A 21,177-nucleotide genomic window follows, 5' to 3' on the forward strand; every position below is an offset into this window, starting at 1 on the left:
TCAATCATATTTTATAATGAGCTTTTGATTGTGTATAAGAAGACAAATACTGGGGCACCTGGATGGCTCAGTGGGTTAAGCTGCTGCCTTCAGCTCAGGTTGTGATCTCAGGGTCCTGGGATCGAGCGCCACATTGGACTCTCTCCTCAGCGGGGAGCCTGCTCCCCCCTCTCTCTCTCTGCCTGCCTCTCTGCCTACTTGTGATCTTTGTCTGTCAAATAAATAAATAAAATCTTAAAAAAAAAAAAAAGACAAATACTTGCCTATTGGCTTTAGAGCCATTCGTTTTCGTTGAACTATTTGTACCAGTTCTAGTAATTTTTTGGTTGATCCGTCTGGGATGTTTTAGACAATCAGAGACACTTACCCCTTTCTAAAGAGCCAACATTTAGGCTCTTTATTTCTTTGTTAGAAATAGAAAAGGTCTCTAGTTGCAGGTCAGTAATAAACAAGGACTCTCATCATCCTGTTCCAGACTTCACTAGGGGAAGCTGGCTTTCTTCCTAGAATTTCAAATGAAATCTAACAACTTCTTTGAAGGTTTAGTAGAACTCACTGGAAAAAACCCAGCTGGGTCTAGGGTCTTTTGTAGGTCAAAGTCAAACTACCTTTTCCCTTCCATTTATAGTTTTTATTCTATTCAGGCTTTAAGCCTAGTTGTACATATTTGCCCAGGAAAGACTTTTTTTCACCCAGATTTCCTCATTTAACAATTAGAAGTAGGACATAGTATTTTGCGCCTCCAGAATTTTGGTTATACTTCCTTTCTTGTCCTTGTAGTTCTTTTTTTTTTTTTTTCTTTTATAATCAGACAAGTTCAAAATTTGTATGAAGTTTTATCAGAATTTTTTAAACTTTAGTGTTTGGGTTAATTTAATAAATTAACCCAACCCAGATGATAAATTCCTCCTCTACCTTATTAAAAATCTTTTTCCATATTATCCTTCCATCTCTTCTATCACTTTGTATTTATTTATTTTATGGTTATAATACTATCTTAATAAAATGCTTTGGATTATTCTACTTCGATTTTTACTAAGAGCTTTTAAAACTACATTTTTTAAATAATTTTGTTGCCACATTCTATAGGTTTTAACATAGGATACATTAGAATTTGTATTCCTTTATCCCTAAGTAATTTATAATTTCAGTTTGGGTTTCAATTTGTAGGTCATTTAGATAAATGATAAGAAAAAAAGTTAAAGCTTCTTATTGCTTAATTTCTAACTTCATTAGATTTTTCTTAGGAATGGTGCTTTCTAGGATTTGGGAGTATTTGGGGGGCCTGAGAAACTTTGAAATCTTAGTCATAGCCAATTGTAGTTACAAATGTCAGTATTTGTAAAGAATATGTTTTGCTTTGTTTTGTTTTGTTTCAAGTAGGCTCCAGTGTGGAGCCCAACATGGGGCTTGAACTCATTACTCTGAGATCAATACCTGAGCTGAAATCAAGAGTCAGACACTTAACTAACTGAGCCACCCAGGCACCCCAAGAATATATATTTTCATAAACTATGTACAGCACTTTATAACTGTCTATATAATCATACTGAGCCACTGTTATTCAAATCTTCTATTCCTTTATTTTCAACTCTTGTTTTGCAGCATCTCTTGTGGTAACATATGGCCAGAGTTTCATCTTTTTATGCAATCCAAGAGCACTTCTTTTAACAAGGAGATTTGGCCTATATACCTTTTCTGTGATTGCTGACTTATTTATAAAACTTCTGCTCTCTTTTCTGCCTTCTGTTATAATGATCAAATTTTCATTGTATTTCATTGTTGTATTTTTCTCCTAATGTTTTTATGTTATATAGCCTATATATCCTGTTATATATCCCATCATCCAGTTATATATCCTATATCCTATCCTATTTGTACATCTACTTAAACACATAAAACACGTATTACTTAGTCTTCCATCAATATGTAGAATTCATAAGCCTTTCCTCATGCAAAGAAAAAAAAATACTTACATTACTTCCTGTCCCCCTCTCTTCCTTGTGCCTTTTCTAGCACTAACATCCTCTTGATATTAATTTGATCACACTGATTCTTAATTAAAAAAGATAACAATCCATCATATTCTTGACTATAAATGTCACTATCTTCTTTGTTCACAATTATTCTGATATCTTCTCTCCTTTTTCTTGGATTCATTATTTGTTTGACAGGAGCTGGTTTTGTGGTAATTTTTTTTCAGGAATGATCTTAGAACTCAAAGGAAAGTGATAAAGTTGGCTCTGCAGCTAGCTTGTCTCTAAGGTTGAAGTGGGGCACATATGCCCCCAGGTACAGTATAATTTCCAGAAGCACTTCCTGGGCTCCACAGCCTTAGTAAATCTCTTCTGTCAAAAAAAAGTTCTTAGGCTCTATTCTGGGAACAAAGGCCCAATCAGCTGGTCCCTCTCTTCTTCCTGTGCTGTCTTTATTTCAGTTCCATTAGACTCTGTCTAGTTTCTCCCTCCAAGCACAATACTAGATGTCTTATATGGTTATATTGATTAATCTTCTTTTGATTTAGCAACTTTTACTAGTCCCACCCCATGCTCTTCCTGAGGAAAAAAAGGCTAAAGGAGTTAAATAATGCTCAAGCTAGTGAGCAGGTGGGTTATAGTTTGAGCCCAAGTAGTCTCACCCCAAATCTGCCCTCACAAGAAGAAAACCTTTGAGAGTACCAGCTTTCAATGACAAGATAATTTAGTGAAACTAGTTTATAAATAAGACAATAGTCAACTTTCATCTTTTACCAAGCATTAATTACATATTGAGAAGGCTAGAAGCTGTCCCTGACATCCAGGAGCTGGCATGGCACTCAGAGTTAGGCCTTGGTATGCTCCTTTTGGAAGCAGCTTCACGTAATATCAAGATCAAAAAGGTCATTCTGGGGTGGCTGGGTGGCTCAGTGGGTTGAGCCGCTGCCTTTGGCTCAGGTCATGATCTCAGGGTCCTGGGATCGAGTCCCGCATCGGGCTCTCTGCTCAGCAGGGAGCCTGCTTCCTCCTCTCTCTCTCTCTGCCTGCCTCTCTGCCTACTTGTGATCTCTCTCTGTCAAATAAATAAATAAAATCTTTTAAAATAAATAAATAAATAAAAAGGTCATTCTGCAACTGTGATGGATCCTGACCAAAAGAAGAGCACTCCTTAATATGTCTGAGCAGACACAAGAACCTCCTCTAAACTAATGTGACCAGATACCCCCAATTCCTAGCAAATTTGTGTGACTGCCACTTCTTTATTACTTACCATTACAATTAATTGCTCAGGTCTTGCTCCTTTTAGGTAAGATTAAGATACCTGCCTCCTGATAACATTGAACCCAGAACAGAGCCCTACTTCTTCAAAGCCTCATCCTGTCACCTGATACAGACCCAAATCCTAGCATGGTCTGGTGTCTTCTTACCAATGGGGCCCAAAGTTTTTCCCACAGTGTGGCTAGGCAGTTTGGAATTCATCTAATAAGAAAGGGGAAATAATTGAGGCTTTTAGAATAGGGTAGAGACATGATTAAAGTTGTGTTTTAGGAAACGGAATCTGATAAAACATGTAAGGCAACCAAAAGAAAAAGACAGTGGGCAAAGACGGTAATGAAGCCATTCCAGTAGTCCAGGGGACCCCAAGGAGACAGAAGCCATAATGCAGGTGGCACGTGATAAATACCTATATGAAGGTGGTAGCAGGGGAAATGAAAATGAATTAACATGCACTAGGACATCTATAGGAAGAATCAATAGTGGGTAGAGATTTTGACACGGTATTAACCATCAGCACTAGGCAGGGATCCTCTCAGATCAGATTTCCCATTAAATATTCAGTCTTATTCTGAACAAAATAGATAGGAGCTTTTTGTATCTATAAGTTCACTTCATTAGCATAAGATAGAAAGTTATGAATAGGATGACTTTGGATTCACCTTACTTGGATTATAAAATGTGAAGTTGGATTTAAGCCTACCATATGGATAAGGGATCGATTTAGCCCTTAAGTGTCTTTTGGAAGCTCCCATGAAGGGCATTAGAAGTTTTGTGAGCATATTAGAAGGCAAACTTGGGGCCTAAGTGTGCATATTCAGCAGACCTGCCTGGATCCTCCACTCTAGGAAACTAAAATAGACGAAGATGTGCCTCCTAGGAGTTAATCATACTATTATTCAAATGGAAATAAAAGAGATACATGGTTCTAGTGGTGGAAATGAAGTAAACTTCCCAACATTGCAACAGACAGGCTAAGCTCAGGGTGGTGCTTGACACTTTAGGAACAGGAACGTCCTGTTTTGGAATGAACTTGGTTCCAAGAGCTTTTTCAACTGGGGTTTTAAGAACTGAGTGCCTTCTCCCCTACAAATATTAGAAATAGTATCTAGGAATAGAGTACAGCCCAGAGAGGTCATGAAAGCCCACGGACCCTATAGTAAATTTAACTGTGGTACTAAACCCACTGTTGGACCTGGAAGAGGATGGCATTCAGATATGATGAAAATCAGAGGAAGCTAACATACTTCCTCAGTTTTTTTGGCTTTTTTTTTTTTTATCTACTATAGGCAAAATTTAGATCTTGGTGGGAAGAAACATATTCATTTACTCCCATCCTACGTGAGCCCCATCACTGATTAAATAGGCTGATAATTCAAACCTATCTCTACATCTATCCAAAAGACATTATTAGAAAGATGATTACCACCCTCAAAATAAGCTACCATTCAAAATTATAAATGCTGAGATTTTACTCAAGTGTTTTAAATCATTTAAATCCCAACATCCTCCCTTTGATATATTTTTTTAAAGGACAGCCAAAGGCTTATTAACTATTACTTCAAATGCTCAAATCCACCAGTAATATTGATTAATAGAAAAGGCCATCCTGAAAAGTGCCACATTTGACTTTTTATAAATAAGTAATTAGAGAGAGTAAAAATAATGGTGAAAAGTACACCAGGGTTAGACACCTATTTCTACCCTCTGCTTTCATGCTCAAGAATCCTAGAACTAATTCTAAATTGTGAAATGAATCTGTCCCCAGCCAGTGTAGCAGACTTAATGCACCATTAATCTGGTCTGCTCTCAGCTGCCAATTGAAATAGTCACAGTCATTCGATTTTTAAGGAAAAGACAGTACTGCAGAAGTACATTCCAGAGGTCTTTTCATAAAAGCCATCCTGTGTGCTCCATCTGCACACGCAATCTGCTTGTGTATTTCCAGCCAGCTTGCATGGGCAGATTAATGCGTACAATTAGAAAGCAACCTCACAGGCATTCAATAAACTGCCTTCATTATTACACTCAGGAGAGTCCCTTTGGATGTCAATAAAAGCCTAGTTTTCTGCCTGTTAGCTAAATAATTGACAACACTAAAAATAATCAGAAGCAAATGAACAAAGTCAGGAATAAGGTGTTAAAAAAGAGCACATTAAGATTCTCATGGTGGTGCCCCAGGATGCTATCAGGAGCTTTTTCCCCAGAAGCCTGGATTTACAGTCTGCTCAAGTCCATGGATGCACTTCTGTACAAAAAAAAAAAAAAAAAAAAACACACACAAAAAACAAAAACAAAAAAAAACACCCACCGTTCCTGGTCTGCTATTTGAACCACATATCACAGCATGCTGAAACTAGCAAGGACATGAGATATTGACTAGTTTGAAAGAATTTCTTACCTGTGTTTCTATTTTGTGTTGCTTGGTTTGACAGCTTCAGGAGAATCTAATTCTTTTGGTGGTGGAAGGGGGCATTGGGGAATGGGGAATAGCCTGGTGGGTCTGGTGAAATTTTTGTGTTATTAGAATTCAAACAGCTCCCCTAGACAATTTTTGAACCATTAACCAATTATAAGAAGGTATGATAGAGGTTTGTGATACAGAGAGTAACCATGTTTTCCAAGAAGTCCCTTTCATATTCCTAGCTATGTAATGATCATTCATTTCATGAGTTATTAGTCTTTCAATTTCAAAAATAGTTCAATACAAAATATTCTTTAAAAAAAATCACAAATTGTTTTTTTTTAAGTTTCTCAGTAGGCTTTAAAAATCAATTTGAGATACTTCTCACTTTTAGTTAACTTCTTTTTCCTGGTTAACTGGGACTTCATGATAAGCAGAAGAAAGAGCATGAGTGAAATGTGCGTGTAATTGAATTCAGCTCCACTGATGGTATAGGAGGTGGTTGAGGGTAAAACTTTTTTTTTTTTTTCTTCAGAGAAAAAGAGTGATTGATCTCTAGTATTTAGTAAAACACAACTCAAGAAGGTAGAGACTATGAAAGAAAGGTGATTGGGTGACATAATGTCCCATTTCCTTTAGATTATAACAATCTCTCATCCTTCAACTTACCATGTTTAAAACTCTCCAGAGAATGGGCTTGTTCAAATTCCTGGTCCTGTACCTGGGACCCCCTCATTGGTAAGCAGCTCTTCCCTTCTCCAGTGAAACTTGGATGATGTAGGATAAATACATTTGTCTTTATTGTCTCTCTAGCCTACAGCCACCCTCATGGCATCCCCTTATCTCTTTCAACTCCTCTGGTTGACCTAGAAATACTCTCATTAACCCTCTACCAATGAATAGAAAGGAAATAATATATTAACAGCCTTGATCTACTACCTCCCTCCTGCCATCTCTCTCTAAGACAATTTCTCCTGGTGGGTAGATTCCCACCAGTTCCCTCACCCCCATACAAGTTTTAGAAGAACAGTGGGGAAAAACAAGCTATGGATTTTATGACTCAAATAAGGGCAATGCATATTTTAACTTAAAAAAGATAATGTAAAAAAAAAAAAAAAAAAAAAAAAAAAAGATAATGTCACTCATTGGCATTTCTACCCAACCCATTCCGTCTTCCATTTTCTGGCCTGTGTAGCAGAGGCCCAAGTACCTTTGTGCTAAGACACAAAGTAAAGCATTGAGAAACTTCTTCCCACTCCTCCCTTGGAAACTTAAAGCAAGAAAGAGCTGCTTAGGATAGAGACAGAATAATTGCAGTGGAAAACCAGAGGATGCGACATACATTAGGTTGTCATATATGCTCACCCCAACATTAGGATGATCTTAAATTCTGAAAATGAGGTACAACAATGGGAAAAGAGAATAGGACAGTCAGATAATCCATCCGAAAGTAGAGGCCAACTGCCACTTCTGGGTGGGACCAGAATGGTCTCTACATAACAGTCACTACAAAATAGAAATTGTCTGATCCACTCAACAAGGATCTCTGCACAAAGTTTCATTTCTGTCTCCACAAAATTCAGGCACTTGTATATGCCATTTATGTAAAATATTTTATTTAATCCTTATAAATGGTCTATGGGAGAGATACTGTCATCCCTATTTAAAAAAAAAAAAAAATGAGGTTCCATACACTGTCCAAGGTCACAGCTGGGGAATGGAGCTAGGACTTTGAATCCAGATATGCTTGGTTTTAATGCTACCACATTTGGAATTAACCTATGTTAATTTCTAGGGGGTGTATGTATATAGTCTAAAGTTATAATAAAAAATACAGGTTTTGGCTTTTTCTGTTCTTTTAAGCACCTTACAGGTCATCTAGCTACTTAGAGTTAGGACAGGAGCTTATCTTTAAAGCCTGTATAACGGAGTAGATTACCTACATCATATAGCACATTTTGCCCTATACATAGTAGCTGTTGATATTCACAAGTCTTACTAGAAAAAGTACTTTGGTGGATGACCACCAATTGGGAATTTTGCCAATAATTGCTAAATTATTCCTCAATTTTTGTCTACAAAAATACAAGTGTGACTAGTCCTCAGTACATTAGATAAACCCCTGGTTAGTTTCAATTCTGCTTGGGTACTTCTTCTCAAATATCATCTTCCTTATATGAGTGTTTTGAAAGTCAGTATTATCAGAAGTACCTTGGATCACCAAAGAATAAGCCATCCTAGTTATTTACAGTGGGGAATTTCTCAAATTTAGCAGTAGTATTTCAAATCGACTGACTACTAAAGAATACTCTGTGAACCTCAGAACCTCACTTACATAATGACAGAGCTTAATTACATAATATAATAGCCAATAATCCAATATCAGAGGTCCTAAAAATCAGCTAGAATTTAAAAGCAGAATAAGCATTATGCTTACAAAGGTACAAAGTTCTAAAAGACACAAACTTACTATTGCCGGTGCTCTCTAAATGCTTCTCTTCTGAGGTTTTCTTGAAGCCTTTTTTTCTCCTCTAGTTTATTGCTCTGAAATTGCAAATATCAAAATGCCACCTGTTAGGGAAGCTTTAAGCAGAATCATGGTGTTAAAGTTACCCAAGGTCCAAAATCCTAAGGTTCAAGTGGCCCCAGCAGTCCAAGATGGTACCTACCAGGGCTTCCAAGATGTGACCTCTCAACCCATGGGCACTGTTTACTGGAAGCCAGGAGTCCCCAGATTCCTGCCATGGCTCCCTCTCCCAACTTGACTGGATAATCACAGAATCATTATTCACATTTTTATTCTGTAGTTCAAATGATGGCAACGTTTATATTTTAAGAAGTGTTTTCAAGATGGTTTAAGGGAAACATGAAATTTCCACAGCAAGTATGTTAAATGAAAATTATAAGAAATTATAAGAAATGGCTAAGTAGTTCATAAAAAACACATTCCACTAAAGCATTCAGAAAGATTTTCAATAAGCCAACTCAACTCCCTCCTGACTTAGAATCAGATATTTAAACCTATTGAGAGACTGAACAGCAAATGTCATAAAAAATGGAATGGAAAGAGTTATTTTTTTTAATTCATTATTTGGTGAATCTAGAAACAAAGGACTTCATATTTGATATTACTGTCACCAAGGACCTGGCATATTTTAATCCAATGCAAATAACCCTGGAGCTTTTTGTTCACTATGACATAACTGTCATTTAAAAAAAAAAAAAAAAAAAAACTTGCCTATGGAAAACAAGTGAAGTTTCTAGAAAGCAAGTTTAATGTGGAGCTGAAACAACACAGGGGAGACTTGAAGTTTTAAATGAATCCGAGGGAGACAGCAAGCGGCTGGGTTTGCTTTAATAAAAAGAGTTGGATTTGCCTAGCAGGAAGACCTGTGAAAAGGAAATAATGGAAATCTTCACTTCTAAACCCTGACGTAAGTTTGGCTCCTCCATCTTTTAAAGAAGGGGAAAAACTGTTGATGTTGTTCATTTAAAAGTCTCCATTCACACAGAACCACTTACTAGTCCCATTTTGAGAAGTAAAATGGAGGTTTTAGTTTCAGAAAAAAAACAAAGAAAATTTACTACAAAAAGAATCAATTATAATACAAAGCAATTGGATTTTTAATGAAACAAGTTCTAGGAAGCAAACTAACAGAGAATTATAAAGCCAAATCAACTGGCTCTCAACCTAGAAAAAAAAATTCCTGATTCATGAGGCCAAAATGATCAATTGTGATGAGCCCCTACATCTCTGGAAAAAAGCAGGGGGCAATAAAATGCAGCAAGCAAGCAGGAAGGATTCATTAAACCACTATTAGGAATGCTACTTTGAAAATGGTGAGAAAACCACACAAGCATCTGGAGACCAGGGCCGGGTTCCTTTAGCAAGGTCAAAAATTGGAAACCTAGTTTTGATCTCTTCTCTAAAAGATTATCATTGAATTCAACTCAGTAGCTAAATTCTGTCCAGAAAGGTTTATCAGTTAGAAGTTGATGGAGAAGTATTTTGCAAAATAACCAGCATAGTTAAAAAATTATATTCAATACCTATTAATGTAGGAGCTATTTATTATACTAATCTGAATACTTACATTTAGTCATACTGTTTCTTTCTTTCCATTTAATAGAGAATTAAGGAGTCATCCAACCCCCCACACACACACACACACACATGCAAAATATAAAATATCTAGGGGCACCTGGGTGGCTCAGTTGGTTAAGTGTTCAACTCTTGGTTTTGGCTCAGGGCATGATCTCAGGGTCATGAGACAGAACCCCACATGGGGCTCCGTACTGGGCATGGAGCCTGCTGAAGATTCTCTCTCTCTTCTGCCTGTCCCCACGGTGCATATGTGCACATATACTCTAATTAAAATATTTAAGAGCATGGGGTCTAAAAGTAAAAATTATGTAACCAGCTCCAGATCCACCATCACTTGAATAACCTTCATCAAATCATTTAATATTACTAAATCTCATTTGTTAAACATTTATCAAATGTCTGCTTGGTACTGTGGTAAATGCTGAGAATACAGATATGGACAGAACAGTGCCTCCTCTGGAAAATTTCAGAGGCTAGTTGGGAACACAGACAAGAAAGCAATGATGGCAGTATATAAAATATGTTGGAGGATAGAGGTTTGCAAATAATATGAACAGAGAAAAAGTACAGAAGTAGGTCATCAGGAAATGTTTTCAACATTTCCACAAACATTAATTTAGTGTCCACTAAGTGGCAGACCCCATCCTGGGCACAGGAGCCAAGTTGATTAATATTCAGAACGTGGTTTCTAACTTCGGGTTCATGAGTGAACTCTATGTTAAAAGTAGGCTAATTTGGGGGCACCTGGGTGGCTCAGTGGGTTAAGCCTCAGCCTTTTCTCAGGGTCCTGATCACAATCTCAGGGTCCTGGGATGGAGCCCCATGTCAGCCTCTCTGCACAGCAGGGAGGCTACTTCCCCCTCTCACTCTGTCTACTTGTGATCTCTCTCTCTCTCTCTGTCAAATAAATAAACAAAATCTTAAAAAAAAAAAAAAAAGTATGCTCATTTTTACAGAGAGTGGGTTCATCCACAGCTTTCTTCAGATTCACCAAGCGGCTGGTGACCAAATTGAAGGATAAGAACCATGGACTAATGAGAGGTAGAAATCCAAGACAGAGAATAATCTTAGCAAGTTTTCCAGGAAGAGGAGCTGATGGGAGCAGGGCTACTCCACTCCATTACACAGGTTGCTCATTACTCGGTGGGGTGGGGTTGGGGGGGGCAGCAAAGGAATTGCAGAGGCTAAAAGAGGGCTGGCGTTCAGCTCACCAAGCCCTAAATCCCAGCTCAGGGTGCTTCAGCACAGTGTGGGCCTTTTTCTATGAACCACAAAAGTACTATCAGTCACCAACCTGAGCACCCACAAAACTGACTGGATGAAGAATCCACTTCTAATTTGCACCACGGCAGTGATGAGCAAGTAGGGGCCCTGGGTAGGAAAGGTATGTTCCCATAACTTGCAATATTTTCAGTAAACAAAGGCATGAGAGAATAAAGCTGTTTAGGGAACCCTAAGAAGCTACTGAATAAATTGAAAGGTGTTTGTAGTGACATGATGGAAGATAAGGTCGAGAAAATGGGAAGGGGTGGTTATAGAGGAATTTATATGCCAAGTAAAGGAGTTTGGACTTCATTAAAGGCCATGATGAGACACTATGTTATTCTAAGCAGGAGAGTAAGCAGCTCACTCCAAAAGCAATGTGGAGAATAAACTGCAGGAAGGACCACAAATATAAAAACCAATGGAGTGGTTCTCAGAGTAATCCAGGCCATAAATTATGAGTCCCAGATTAAGGCAACAGGGACAGAGAAGGATCAGCAAACTCTCAAAAAAATGCAGGGAACAGAAATAATAGGAGAGGGGAAAAAAGATAATAGGAGAAAACTACATCAGTGAAGGATGAGTGAGGAGGCAAGGAGGACTAGGACAGGAGGATGGCCGTTAAGAGCAAGAGAATGAACAGAAGTTTAGTTTTGAACCTACTGGATTTGGGATCTACTTGTGGTACATCTAGAGAGAAGTATCAAGCATACAGTAGAATGCATGGTTCTGGGATTCAGGAATATAGGCTAGAGATACAGATTTCAGAAATCACCAGCACAAGCAATAACTAACCCTTAAATGTGGAAATGTGAGGACTTTCACCTAAGACTATGGTTGGACAGGTACAGGGATAAGAGAAGACCAACAGATAGGACTGGGATGGAACATCCATAGTAAAAAACATGTGGGATGGGAGAGGATCTGGAATTCCAGAGGGGTGGACTTCGAAGGACAGAGTACTTAACAGCTCCAATATTACAAAAGAGTTTAAGCAAGCTAGAAATTAGAGTCTCCATTAGTTGTTTTTTTTTTTTTAAGATTTTATTTATTTATTTGACAGACAGAGATCACAAGTAGGCAGAGAGGCAGGCAGAGAGAGAGGAGGAAGCAGGCTCCCCGCTGAGCAGAGAGCCCGATGTGGGGCTCGATCCCAGGACCCTGAGATCATGACCTGAGCCGAAGGCAGAGGCTTAACCCACTGAGCCACCCAGGTGCCCCCCCCCACCACATTGGGTTTTTTAAATTAAATCAGTACCTGTAGAGTACTAGAGACAGAAATCAAACTCAGCCCACCAAGGAACAATTAGAGGTGAGAACTCAAAGGCTGGGCAGGTCTCTAAGCCAGCTGCACCCAGCATCACCTAAGGGGCATTTTTAAATACAAGAGATTCTTTGGTTCAGGTGACTTCTACCAGTTGGCCCATAGACTGGCATTTGGGAACCAAATGTGGTAGAGAGGCTTTTGAGCAGTTAAGCCAGGATACTTGGGAGGGAGGAGTTGAAAGCAAGCCAGAACAGAGGGAGACATTTTGTTTTTAAGAGAACTGAGTAGGATCATATTCCAAGAGACAGAACGGTTGGGGGGCAGGAAAGTAACAAGAAAAAAGGGAGCTTAACGGTTGGAGCAAGAAGGTTGCTGAGGAGATGGAAGGGAAGAAGAGATAATAAACACAAGTGGAAGAATCCATCGTAGCAATGAACACAAGCACTTTCTTATTCCTCCTGAGATGGGGTGGGGGGTAGAAAGAGCAAAGGAACAGTACAGAAACAGAAAAATAAAGGTTCTTATGGCCTGACACTTTTTTCCCCAGAAGGTAAGAGAAGAGATCATGACCTGAAAAATGAAAGAAGAGGGTAAGAGGTGAGGGGAGGAAGATCTCGGTAATTAGAGGTGGGCCGGGCCTACAAAGTGAAGCACTACACTGAGGGCATCGTTAGAGACCCAGCTGAGAGGGAAGCCCATGATCTGCTAGGGCAAAAAAAGAAAACCCACAAAAGCACATGTGTTTGCTTTCTCTAGCAATCTCATTCAGAAGGGTTTAGTAAAAATGAAATAATTGAACTTATTCGTGTGTAAAATAATTCTTTGCCTTCCACGCACCAGCTTGATACAATAAAGTCAAATGAGATAGTGTTAAAGCACTTCGCTACATCTATAATTAATTAGGTTAGGACACCCCAACTCAGTGATTACAACGTGCTAGGCATTGTAGGAAGGCCTTTGCACATATTGTATCCCTTAAGCTTTCTGCTCCATTATATTATTATTATTACACCCTTTTTACAGATAAGGAAATGGACATTTTTCCTAGTTTCTAAAAACAATATTGCAATAAATAATAATAATAATGCAATAAGTGTGGTTTTACCCTATAATCTTTCTTAAACTGTTAGCCCTGGCTGCTACTTGCTTACTAGAAACAACAAATGTGATTCCTTAAAAAATATGTATATGTATGCATCTCTGTATATGCATACATTCTTTTCTACTGGTTAGTTCCTACTTCACTACATTGCATTAAAACTAACTAACAGGGCCGCCTGTGTGGCTCAGTTGGTTAAGCGTCTGCCTTCAGTTCAAGTCATGATTCCAAGGCTCTGAGATTGAGCCCATGTGGGGCTTCTTGATCAGCAGGGAGCCTGTTTCTCCCTCTACCTGCCACTCCCCCTACTTCTGCCCTCTATTCTCTCTCAAATAAATAAATAAAATCTTAAAAAAAAAAAAAGGACTTTAACAATGCTTCTCAATGTCTGCATAAAATACCGTGACCTCCAGTGTTCCAAATAACTATCAGCTTTATGACTTTATAGTTTACTAGAAAAAAAGAAGGAAAGATCCCTGGCTGGTTTCCTGCCCTTTCTGAGGTCAAAAGGTTCTGAGTATTAAATGAAAGTATTTATAAACTATATGCCACTGTATAATATTATTTCGAGCATAAGTAGATCAAAAACAGAATAAGAGGAATCCAGGAGGTAGGGAGGTCTTTAACATGGAATCATAAGATTTTCAGGTTTCAAGTGTGTGGGTATTATGAAAGCCTAGGGAGGGATATCGAATTATTACCTAATCCACCAATGTGATTATGAGGGAAATCATGGTGGAGGTTTACTCCCACAGCACAAAATTCAGATAAAAAGCTTGTTGTGAGGATTTGTGAAAACCTGTGTACTTATCCTGCTAGATCCAGCCAGCAAAGAAAGTGCTTGTACCTGGTAGGCTGCCTTTGTTTAACTACTTTCTTTCACTCTGATGTTCTAATATTTTAGAGATATTTTCTCTGTTTTATAGATTTCCAGAAATAGAAGCTAATACATGATCATAAAACCGCACAAGTTGTATTAGTTTCCTATCATTGCTGTAACAAATAACCACAACTTAGTGGCTTCAAATGATATAAGTTTACTCTAGTCATCTTACACCTCTGGAAGTCAGAAGTGCAAGACAGTTTCTCTGGGTTAAAATCAAGGTATCAGGAGGATGACTTTTCTTCTGGAGGCTCCAGGGGAGACTCTTTTTTTGCCTTTTCTAGCTTCCAGAAGCCACCTACATTCCTTGGCTCATGGTCCCTTCCTCCATCTTAAAGCCAGCACTGGCGGGCCGGATCTTTCTCCTGCTGCCATCTCTTCAGTGCTCCATCTCCCGCCTCCCTCTTACATTGTGATTACAATAGAGCCCCCTGGATAACGAGGGGTTCTCTAGTTGAAGGTAAGTTGATTGGCAACCTTAATTCCACCTGCAAGTGTAATCCCCCGACCTTTGCCAGGTAACATAATATATTCCTCGGTTCCAGGGATTAGAATATGGAGGGGCAGGATAGGTCATGACTCTGCCTACTACATGGATTATAATCTAGATTTAAATCAATAAGCCTCAGACATAGTATATGCCAGATACTTCATGAAATCTTTGCCTATCTTAGCCCTCAGAGGCTTGGCTTTGGAATGTGTGTTGTACGGGAAGGTGAGGGAGGCCCTCTTTCACTTAGGATTGAAGCAGCGGTGTGCTGATAAACTTAGAAGGGGGAGGTTGGTTTGTAGCATTTACTGATTTCTGTGGTGAAAATACTCCCACAATGGTCGGTTTGAAGTTACCAAGATGAAGTCCGGGAGCACATATAAATAATGTCAACATATCCTAGTACAGGAAATAAAAGTTTGGTGGAGTATCCAAGCACCCTTTCCAAATTTCCCCTTGACCTATAGGACTGACTTGTCCTGAACCCATCAACGTGACCAGATGCTAAAGAGCTTGCTGCCTTTCACACCCTTGTTCTTTTTAAAAATCAAAGACCACTCACATGTGCTAGCAGGGAATACAGTTTACTCTCCCCTCACTCACATACAGGTTGTGACTAATTAAAGACCTGCGTTCCGTGGTGACTCCCCCTGGGAGAGGAAAAACTGAAGGGCAAGGGGGGTTAAGACCACAGAGCAAGCTAGGGACTCTCGGGTGGCAGTAGGCTGCTTGGTTTCTACTTGACCCAGAGTTCCTGGACAGTAGCCATTTGCCTGGGGAGGAGGGTGGTACTTTGCAGGCTGCTGTCCACATGTGTGTCTGCTGTGCACTTTAAGGAATCAGTGCTCCATAAGTACTGCTATTATTGCTTCCCTTGGCCATTTCCACACTGGCAATGTGAAGGATGCCATTTCTAGATGGCTAATGTCCATTTTTCTTTTATCTGACACAAGCTACTAGATAGGCTCACACTCAGTAGGAAAAGCCACAGCTTTATATTCAACAGGAAGAACTAGGTCCTGGTGGCAGCACAGGGCAATTAACCAGAGAAATCAAGTCCGTGGAAGGACCAGGGTAGGCTGCTCCTTATCTTGTTAGGAAGCTTATATGAATACTCCTCAACTTTTCTGTGCACAAGAATCAACTGGGGAGCTTATTAAAATGCAGGTTCTGGTTTAAAAGGTCTCAGGTGGGGTCTCAAAATTCTGCATTTCTGACAAGTGATGCCTATGCTGCTGGCTTAAGGAACACATTTTGAACGGGAAGGACCAACATATCCATGTTCTCTCCCCATCTTTCACTTTTGGATAAAATTATGCCAATAATCATTACAGTTATCACATTAGAAAAGCCAACCCAATTAAGATTCTGTAGTTAATGATTGCAATACATCTAGTGTTATGGTACAACTAGGAAAGAGGACAATGTTGCTTTTACTTAACGTGAAAGAAAGCCACGTCGGCCACGAACATTTCTGAATAGTGTACATTATTTGACCCTGGGAAGAAAAGAGCTATTAATAACCCACAAGCCAGCCAATTATGGTATTAAATGACCACTAATACGTGGCTCTTAGAAGAAATTGCAACACAATAATTCTTCAGGATCTGCAAGCCTCTTAATTCAATTCCTGGTGATGACTGGATGACTTTCTTAGTTCCATCTAAAATGTAGACAGACTACGTAAAAATAGGACACCTCTTCTACAATCACAAGACCAAAATGTGAGGCTTCCTTTGAATAAAAAGGAACGAGGGGGGGAATTGGATGAAAAAGGATGGCGAATAGGGAAGTAGAAAGACCAATACAAATGCATTAAAGGTTAAAAACAAATTATTGTAATAAAAATCTTTTCAGGGAAGGTATAGTAGCTGATCAATTGGAAACAGATTGCCAAATCAGATTTTGTAAGCAGAAGTTCTTACACTCTTTTGTCTTACGCTTCCAGCATTACATTAGAGTTCCTCCCATAGAAGTCCAGTCTAATCTCCGCACCAGCGCACACATCTCCCTCTACAGATGCTCCCAGCCATGAGAGAATGGGATGAGGTAGGGCTTAGTGTAGGGGCATGGCAGGGAGCTGCCCAAGATCATACAACATAACTGAATACCTTATAAGAAAGGTGGTCTGCTTATCAGCGAGGTGGACAGCAGAAAAGACTCATACACTCGCATGTGTCTTATAAGCCATCACCTTCTGGCTTCATTAACTCCAACTGGTAAAAACATCTATTGCTTGGTAACCAGGCTTAAATTTTGACCAACACTCGGTCTTTAAATTTTTTTTAAAGATTTTACTTATTTATTTGACAGAGAGAGGGCGAGAGAGTGAACATGGGGGCAGGGGGAGCAGGAGGCAGAGGAAGAGGAAGAAGCAGATTCCCTGCTGAGCAGGGAGTCCAACATGGGACTGGACCCCAGGACCCTGGGATCATGACCCGAGCCGAAGGCAGATGCTTAATGACTGAGCCACACAGGTGCCCCCAACACTCAGTCTTTAAAAGAGAAAAAGAAAGGAAAGGAGGGAAAGAGAAAGAGACAGGCAGACAGGCAGGCAGACAGACAGCAAGAATGTTTCCATGACTTAAACTTGTTTCCATGACTTAAACTTGCAGCAGATACCACTCTCAGTGGGAAGTATCATGAACCAATGTCCATGCCTCCCATACTCAAAACCTACTACAGCTCAGGACTTCGCAGGGAATGGGAAAAGGAAGAGAGGTGGGGGTAGAACAACACGACATTCTTGTTCTTCTGCAGCAGAAAAGCATTTTTAAGAGATTTTTTCGCCAAACCCCAGAAAGAGTATCAAAACTAAAAACATCACTTTCACTCAGAGGTTTAGCATAGATCCTATTAGTAATACTGAAATACAAATGCACACTTTTTCTCTTAACAGGAAGAGAGGTAGGCTCACCTATTGAATTCTCACCCCAGAAAATTCCAAATTTAGATATAAACATGGCAGTGAACTGACTGCTTTGTTATTAACTGCTTTGTCTTCTGGTCAAATACACAGCCCCTACCTGGATTGCTTGCTTGGAAGGTGAGAGGATGTGTTCACTAAGAACTCGAGCCCTGGGACGCCTGGGTGGCTCAGTTGGTTAGGCAGCAGCCTTCGGCTCAGGTCATGATCCCAGCGTCCTGGGATCGAGTCCCACATCGGGCTCCTTGCTCCGCAGGGAGCCTGCTTCTCCCTCTGACTCTGCCTTCCACTCTGTCTGCCTATGCTCGCTCTCGCTTGCTCTCTCTCTCTGACAAATAAATAAATAAAATCTAAAAAAAAAAAAAAAAAAAAAAAAAAAGAACTCAAGCCCTGAGGCCAGTCTGCCAGATTTGAATCCTACTTCTGTTTATTGGCCAGGAGCCCTTGGGCAAGTTATATATCCTGTCTGCCAGTTTCCTCATTTGTAAACTTAGGTAATAAGAATAACATATACTCATAAAGTTGTTGTGAGAATTAAATGAATTTGTATATGGGCAGTGTGGAGAAGAGAACCTGGCAAGCAGAAAGCCTTCCATAAACGGCAGCTCATCATCCTTTCTACCATCTTACCTTCTCTCTCTGAATTGCCTTCATCTTTTGCATTTCGGCTTCTTCTGCTTCCTTCTTGATTCTTACAGATTCTTCTCTTTTTAGCTAAATTGTATTGAAATTACAGAAGACAAAAAACAGTTACTATTTTTCAGTCTGAACCTCTGGAACACAAAATTATGATGAAAGGCAAATTACAGTATTGTTTGGGCTCTACCTCGCCATGATTATAGGCTGGTGCTTCCAGCTCCTTAGATCACAGAGAATGGTCAGGCTGCATCCCCTGCCTGTGAAATTAATCTCTTGTGTTTCTTCCTTGGTCTCTGTCTATCATCCCACCCCTCAACAGGTTGGGGGGAGGAAAGATCAGATAATATTTCCTTATTATAAAACTCATAGAGTTCCTTATTTAAAAAAAAAAAAAAGGTCACTAGCATCTTAAATCTTTCTACGCTACTTTCATGACTGGTATTGGTTAAACAAATCCATGTCCTTGGAATAAAACATCAAAAAACAGGGATGCCTGGGTGGCTCAGTTGGTTAAGCAACTGCCTTTGGCTCAGGTCATGATCCTAGAGTCTGGGGATCAAGTCCTGCATTGGGCTCCCTGCTCAGCAGGGAGTCTGCTTCTCCCTCTGACCCTCTCCCCTCTCGTGCTCTCTCTCTCTCTCACTCTGTCTCTCAAATAAATCTTTAAATCTTTAAAAATAAAATAAATAAATAAATAATAAATCCTAAAATCTTTTAAAAAAATATTCAAATCATGGTAGAGTTAAGCTATAAACAACAAATCCCTTTATCAAAGGTCCTGCTGGCTGATACCTATGGCTTGGATAAGAATTCTAGATATTTTTCTCTTCACTTCTCACTTCTTGATTTCTTTGATTGTGAGAGTTTCCTCCTGCAATCGACTTTAAGGTTTTGTTTTTGGTAAAGGTACTATATTGTTCCATGGCTATCAAAAGTGCTGGTACTCAAATTCCTTGCCAAAATTAAACTAAAGGAGATGGAATCTGACCTTTTGCTGGTATTTAGATTGCATCAGTTGGAGTTGTTGTTTCTGTCTGACTTCAGCCTCTGATTGGCTTCCACCTATGGGGAAAAAGTCACAAAGGTGAAACACGAATATTAAGCTAAAATGTCAGCCTTCAAAGACTAATTAATACATGATAAGTCTACAGCGTGAATTTCTTTAACATTTCCATGTCCCTGGAAATAAGGACATAACCAGTTTTCTTCCTAAGACATTAGAGAATGGTAATTTCTTAAAAGAGAAACAGAGCTGCTCAGCCTATGGTGCCAAATTCCTGAAAGAAGAGGACATTCTCACCAAGGTTTTAAATCATATATGTATTCAAGTCTTCACTTACACTGAAATTACACCTGAAGGCCTATGCTAAATAATAAGAAATAGTGCCTACCTTAGAAATTCTAGAACATTCGTCCTGCTTGAGTACGACCATTCCTTAACTTACTAAGGATGATGATCAGTGATGCTTTGTTTTTCTTTTTCTGACTCTACTGCCCCATATTCTAGTAGCAAAGTATAGGAAATCCTCAGGGGTCTTGCCACTAGGCAAATACATAGTCTTTATAATCCAGTTTTTAAAACTATAATGGGAATATTTTAGTTAGTAATTGATTATCAATCCATACTATTTATTATTGTTTCTTTAGGTATTCAAGAGAAAAATATAGATATTAGATTATCTGCCTGTTCTCTCCTAAACCTCAAATAATTTGGGGACAGAAATTCTTGCAGCTTGACAATCATCTAAGAATTGCTGCTAAGGGATTTCTTAGTGTTTATGCAAGCTTGGCATGTGTATTATAAAGATTCCTTTGAAATGATTCTCTGGTGCTTTGGTCACTAAAAGTGTCAGTTCTCTGAAAGATTCATTCACACAGAAGAAGCATTAAAACAATTTGCATTCACTGTAGTTTTTGTAATTGAACTGATAAAAACACCATAGAGACATTTCTTCTGAGTCCCAAAAGAGATATAAGGTCTGTTTGGTTTGGGCCCTTCAGTCTCTGTTGTGGGGGACTGGGGAATGGGAAAGAAACAGCAAGGGCTATTGAAGCTTTTATCTAACGTTACAACCACCATCAGCCTCTCCCAGAACTATTCCAATATTCTAGACCGTAAAGGAATAGGGGGGGGGAGTTGATGCCTAAGTCAGATGCCTAAGAATTTGAAGGTTTTGTTCAAAACTCGTCTCGAAGTTTGATACATTCTAGACTTAAAAAAAAAAAAAAAAAAAAAAAAAAAAAAAAAACCCAGCCTCCTTCCACGCATATAGCCTTGATCATTCCTAGATGTATCATTAACATAAAGCTGCAGTGAGACTCACATTGCCTAAGGCCCCAAGATAATAGACACCAACTGCTACAAATTCTAAAGAGAGGGACCTGGCTCTCTGCAGGGGGGTAACTGAAAAACAGTTTGGAGAAACTTAACTAGCAACTGCCTTCAGCTTATAAAAGAGGTTGGATAGGTCAAAGGGAGGTAGAAATCAGAGGAAAGAGGTTTTTCTGAGTTCCACTTTGTCTGTGTGTGTATTTGGGGAAGAAGGAATATTCACACCAAGACAAGCAAGAAAGGTTTAATGGAAATTACTTGGGAGAACTCAATCTGCGTCTCCAAGAGACTGAAGTACCTAGTGGCCCTTTACTTAGAAGAGTCAAAGCCTACATGCACCTGGCTGCTGTTAGGTGGCTCCTTAGGTCATCAAGAAGAGGTGGCTACATTGCAAATGGTCTGCAGTCCCAGAGTTTGGGGGAAGAAAGGATGCACAAGTGTTTCCTATGCTCCCAATCTGGGATGTCATGAAAGAGACCACCAATCTAAAACTTTCTTAAAGGACTTGCCCACGTGGG

General features: G+C 39.3%; 1 protein-coding gene across 4 annotated transcripts in view; it reads right to left on the bottom strand.

Annotated features, from left to right (window-relative positions):
• The window catches only part of EPSTI1 (epithelial stromal interaction 1), an 86,116-nt gene that overhangs the window by 44,500 nt on the left and 20,439 nt on the right, over window positions 1-21,177 (bottom strand). For 3 of the 4 annotated variants that reach the window (XM_059143807.1, XM_059143805.1, XM_059143804.1), the window contains exons 4-6: window positions 19,316-19,389; window positions 18,319-18,402; window positions 8,126-8,199 (exon numbers count right to left, since the gene is read on the bottom strand). In XM_059143807.1, the coding sequence (XP_058999790.1) occupies window positions 8,126-8,199; window positions 18,319-18,402; window positions 19,316-19,389 (232 nt within the window). The remainder of the gene's footprint in view (window positions 1-8,125; window positions 8,200-18,318; window positions 18,403-19,315; window positions 19,390-21,177) is intronic. The other variant, XM_059143806.1, reaches the window with a different exon arrangement.

This window comes from Mustela lutreola, chromosome 13 (genome assembly GCF_030435805.1).
Source record: "Mustela lutreola isolate mMusLut2 chromosome 13, mMusLut2.pri, whole genome shotgun sequence".
Classification (NCBI taxonomy): Eukaryota; Metazoa; Chordata; class Mammalia; order Carnivora; family Mustelidae; genus Mustela; species Mustela lutreola.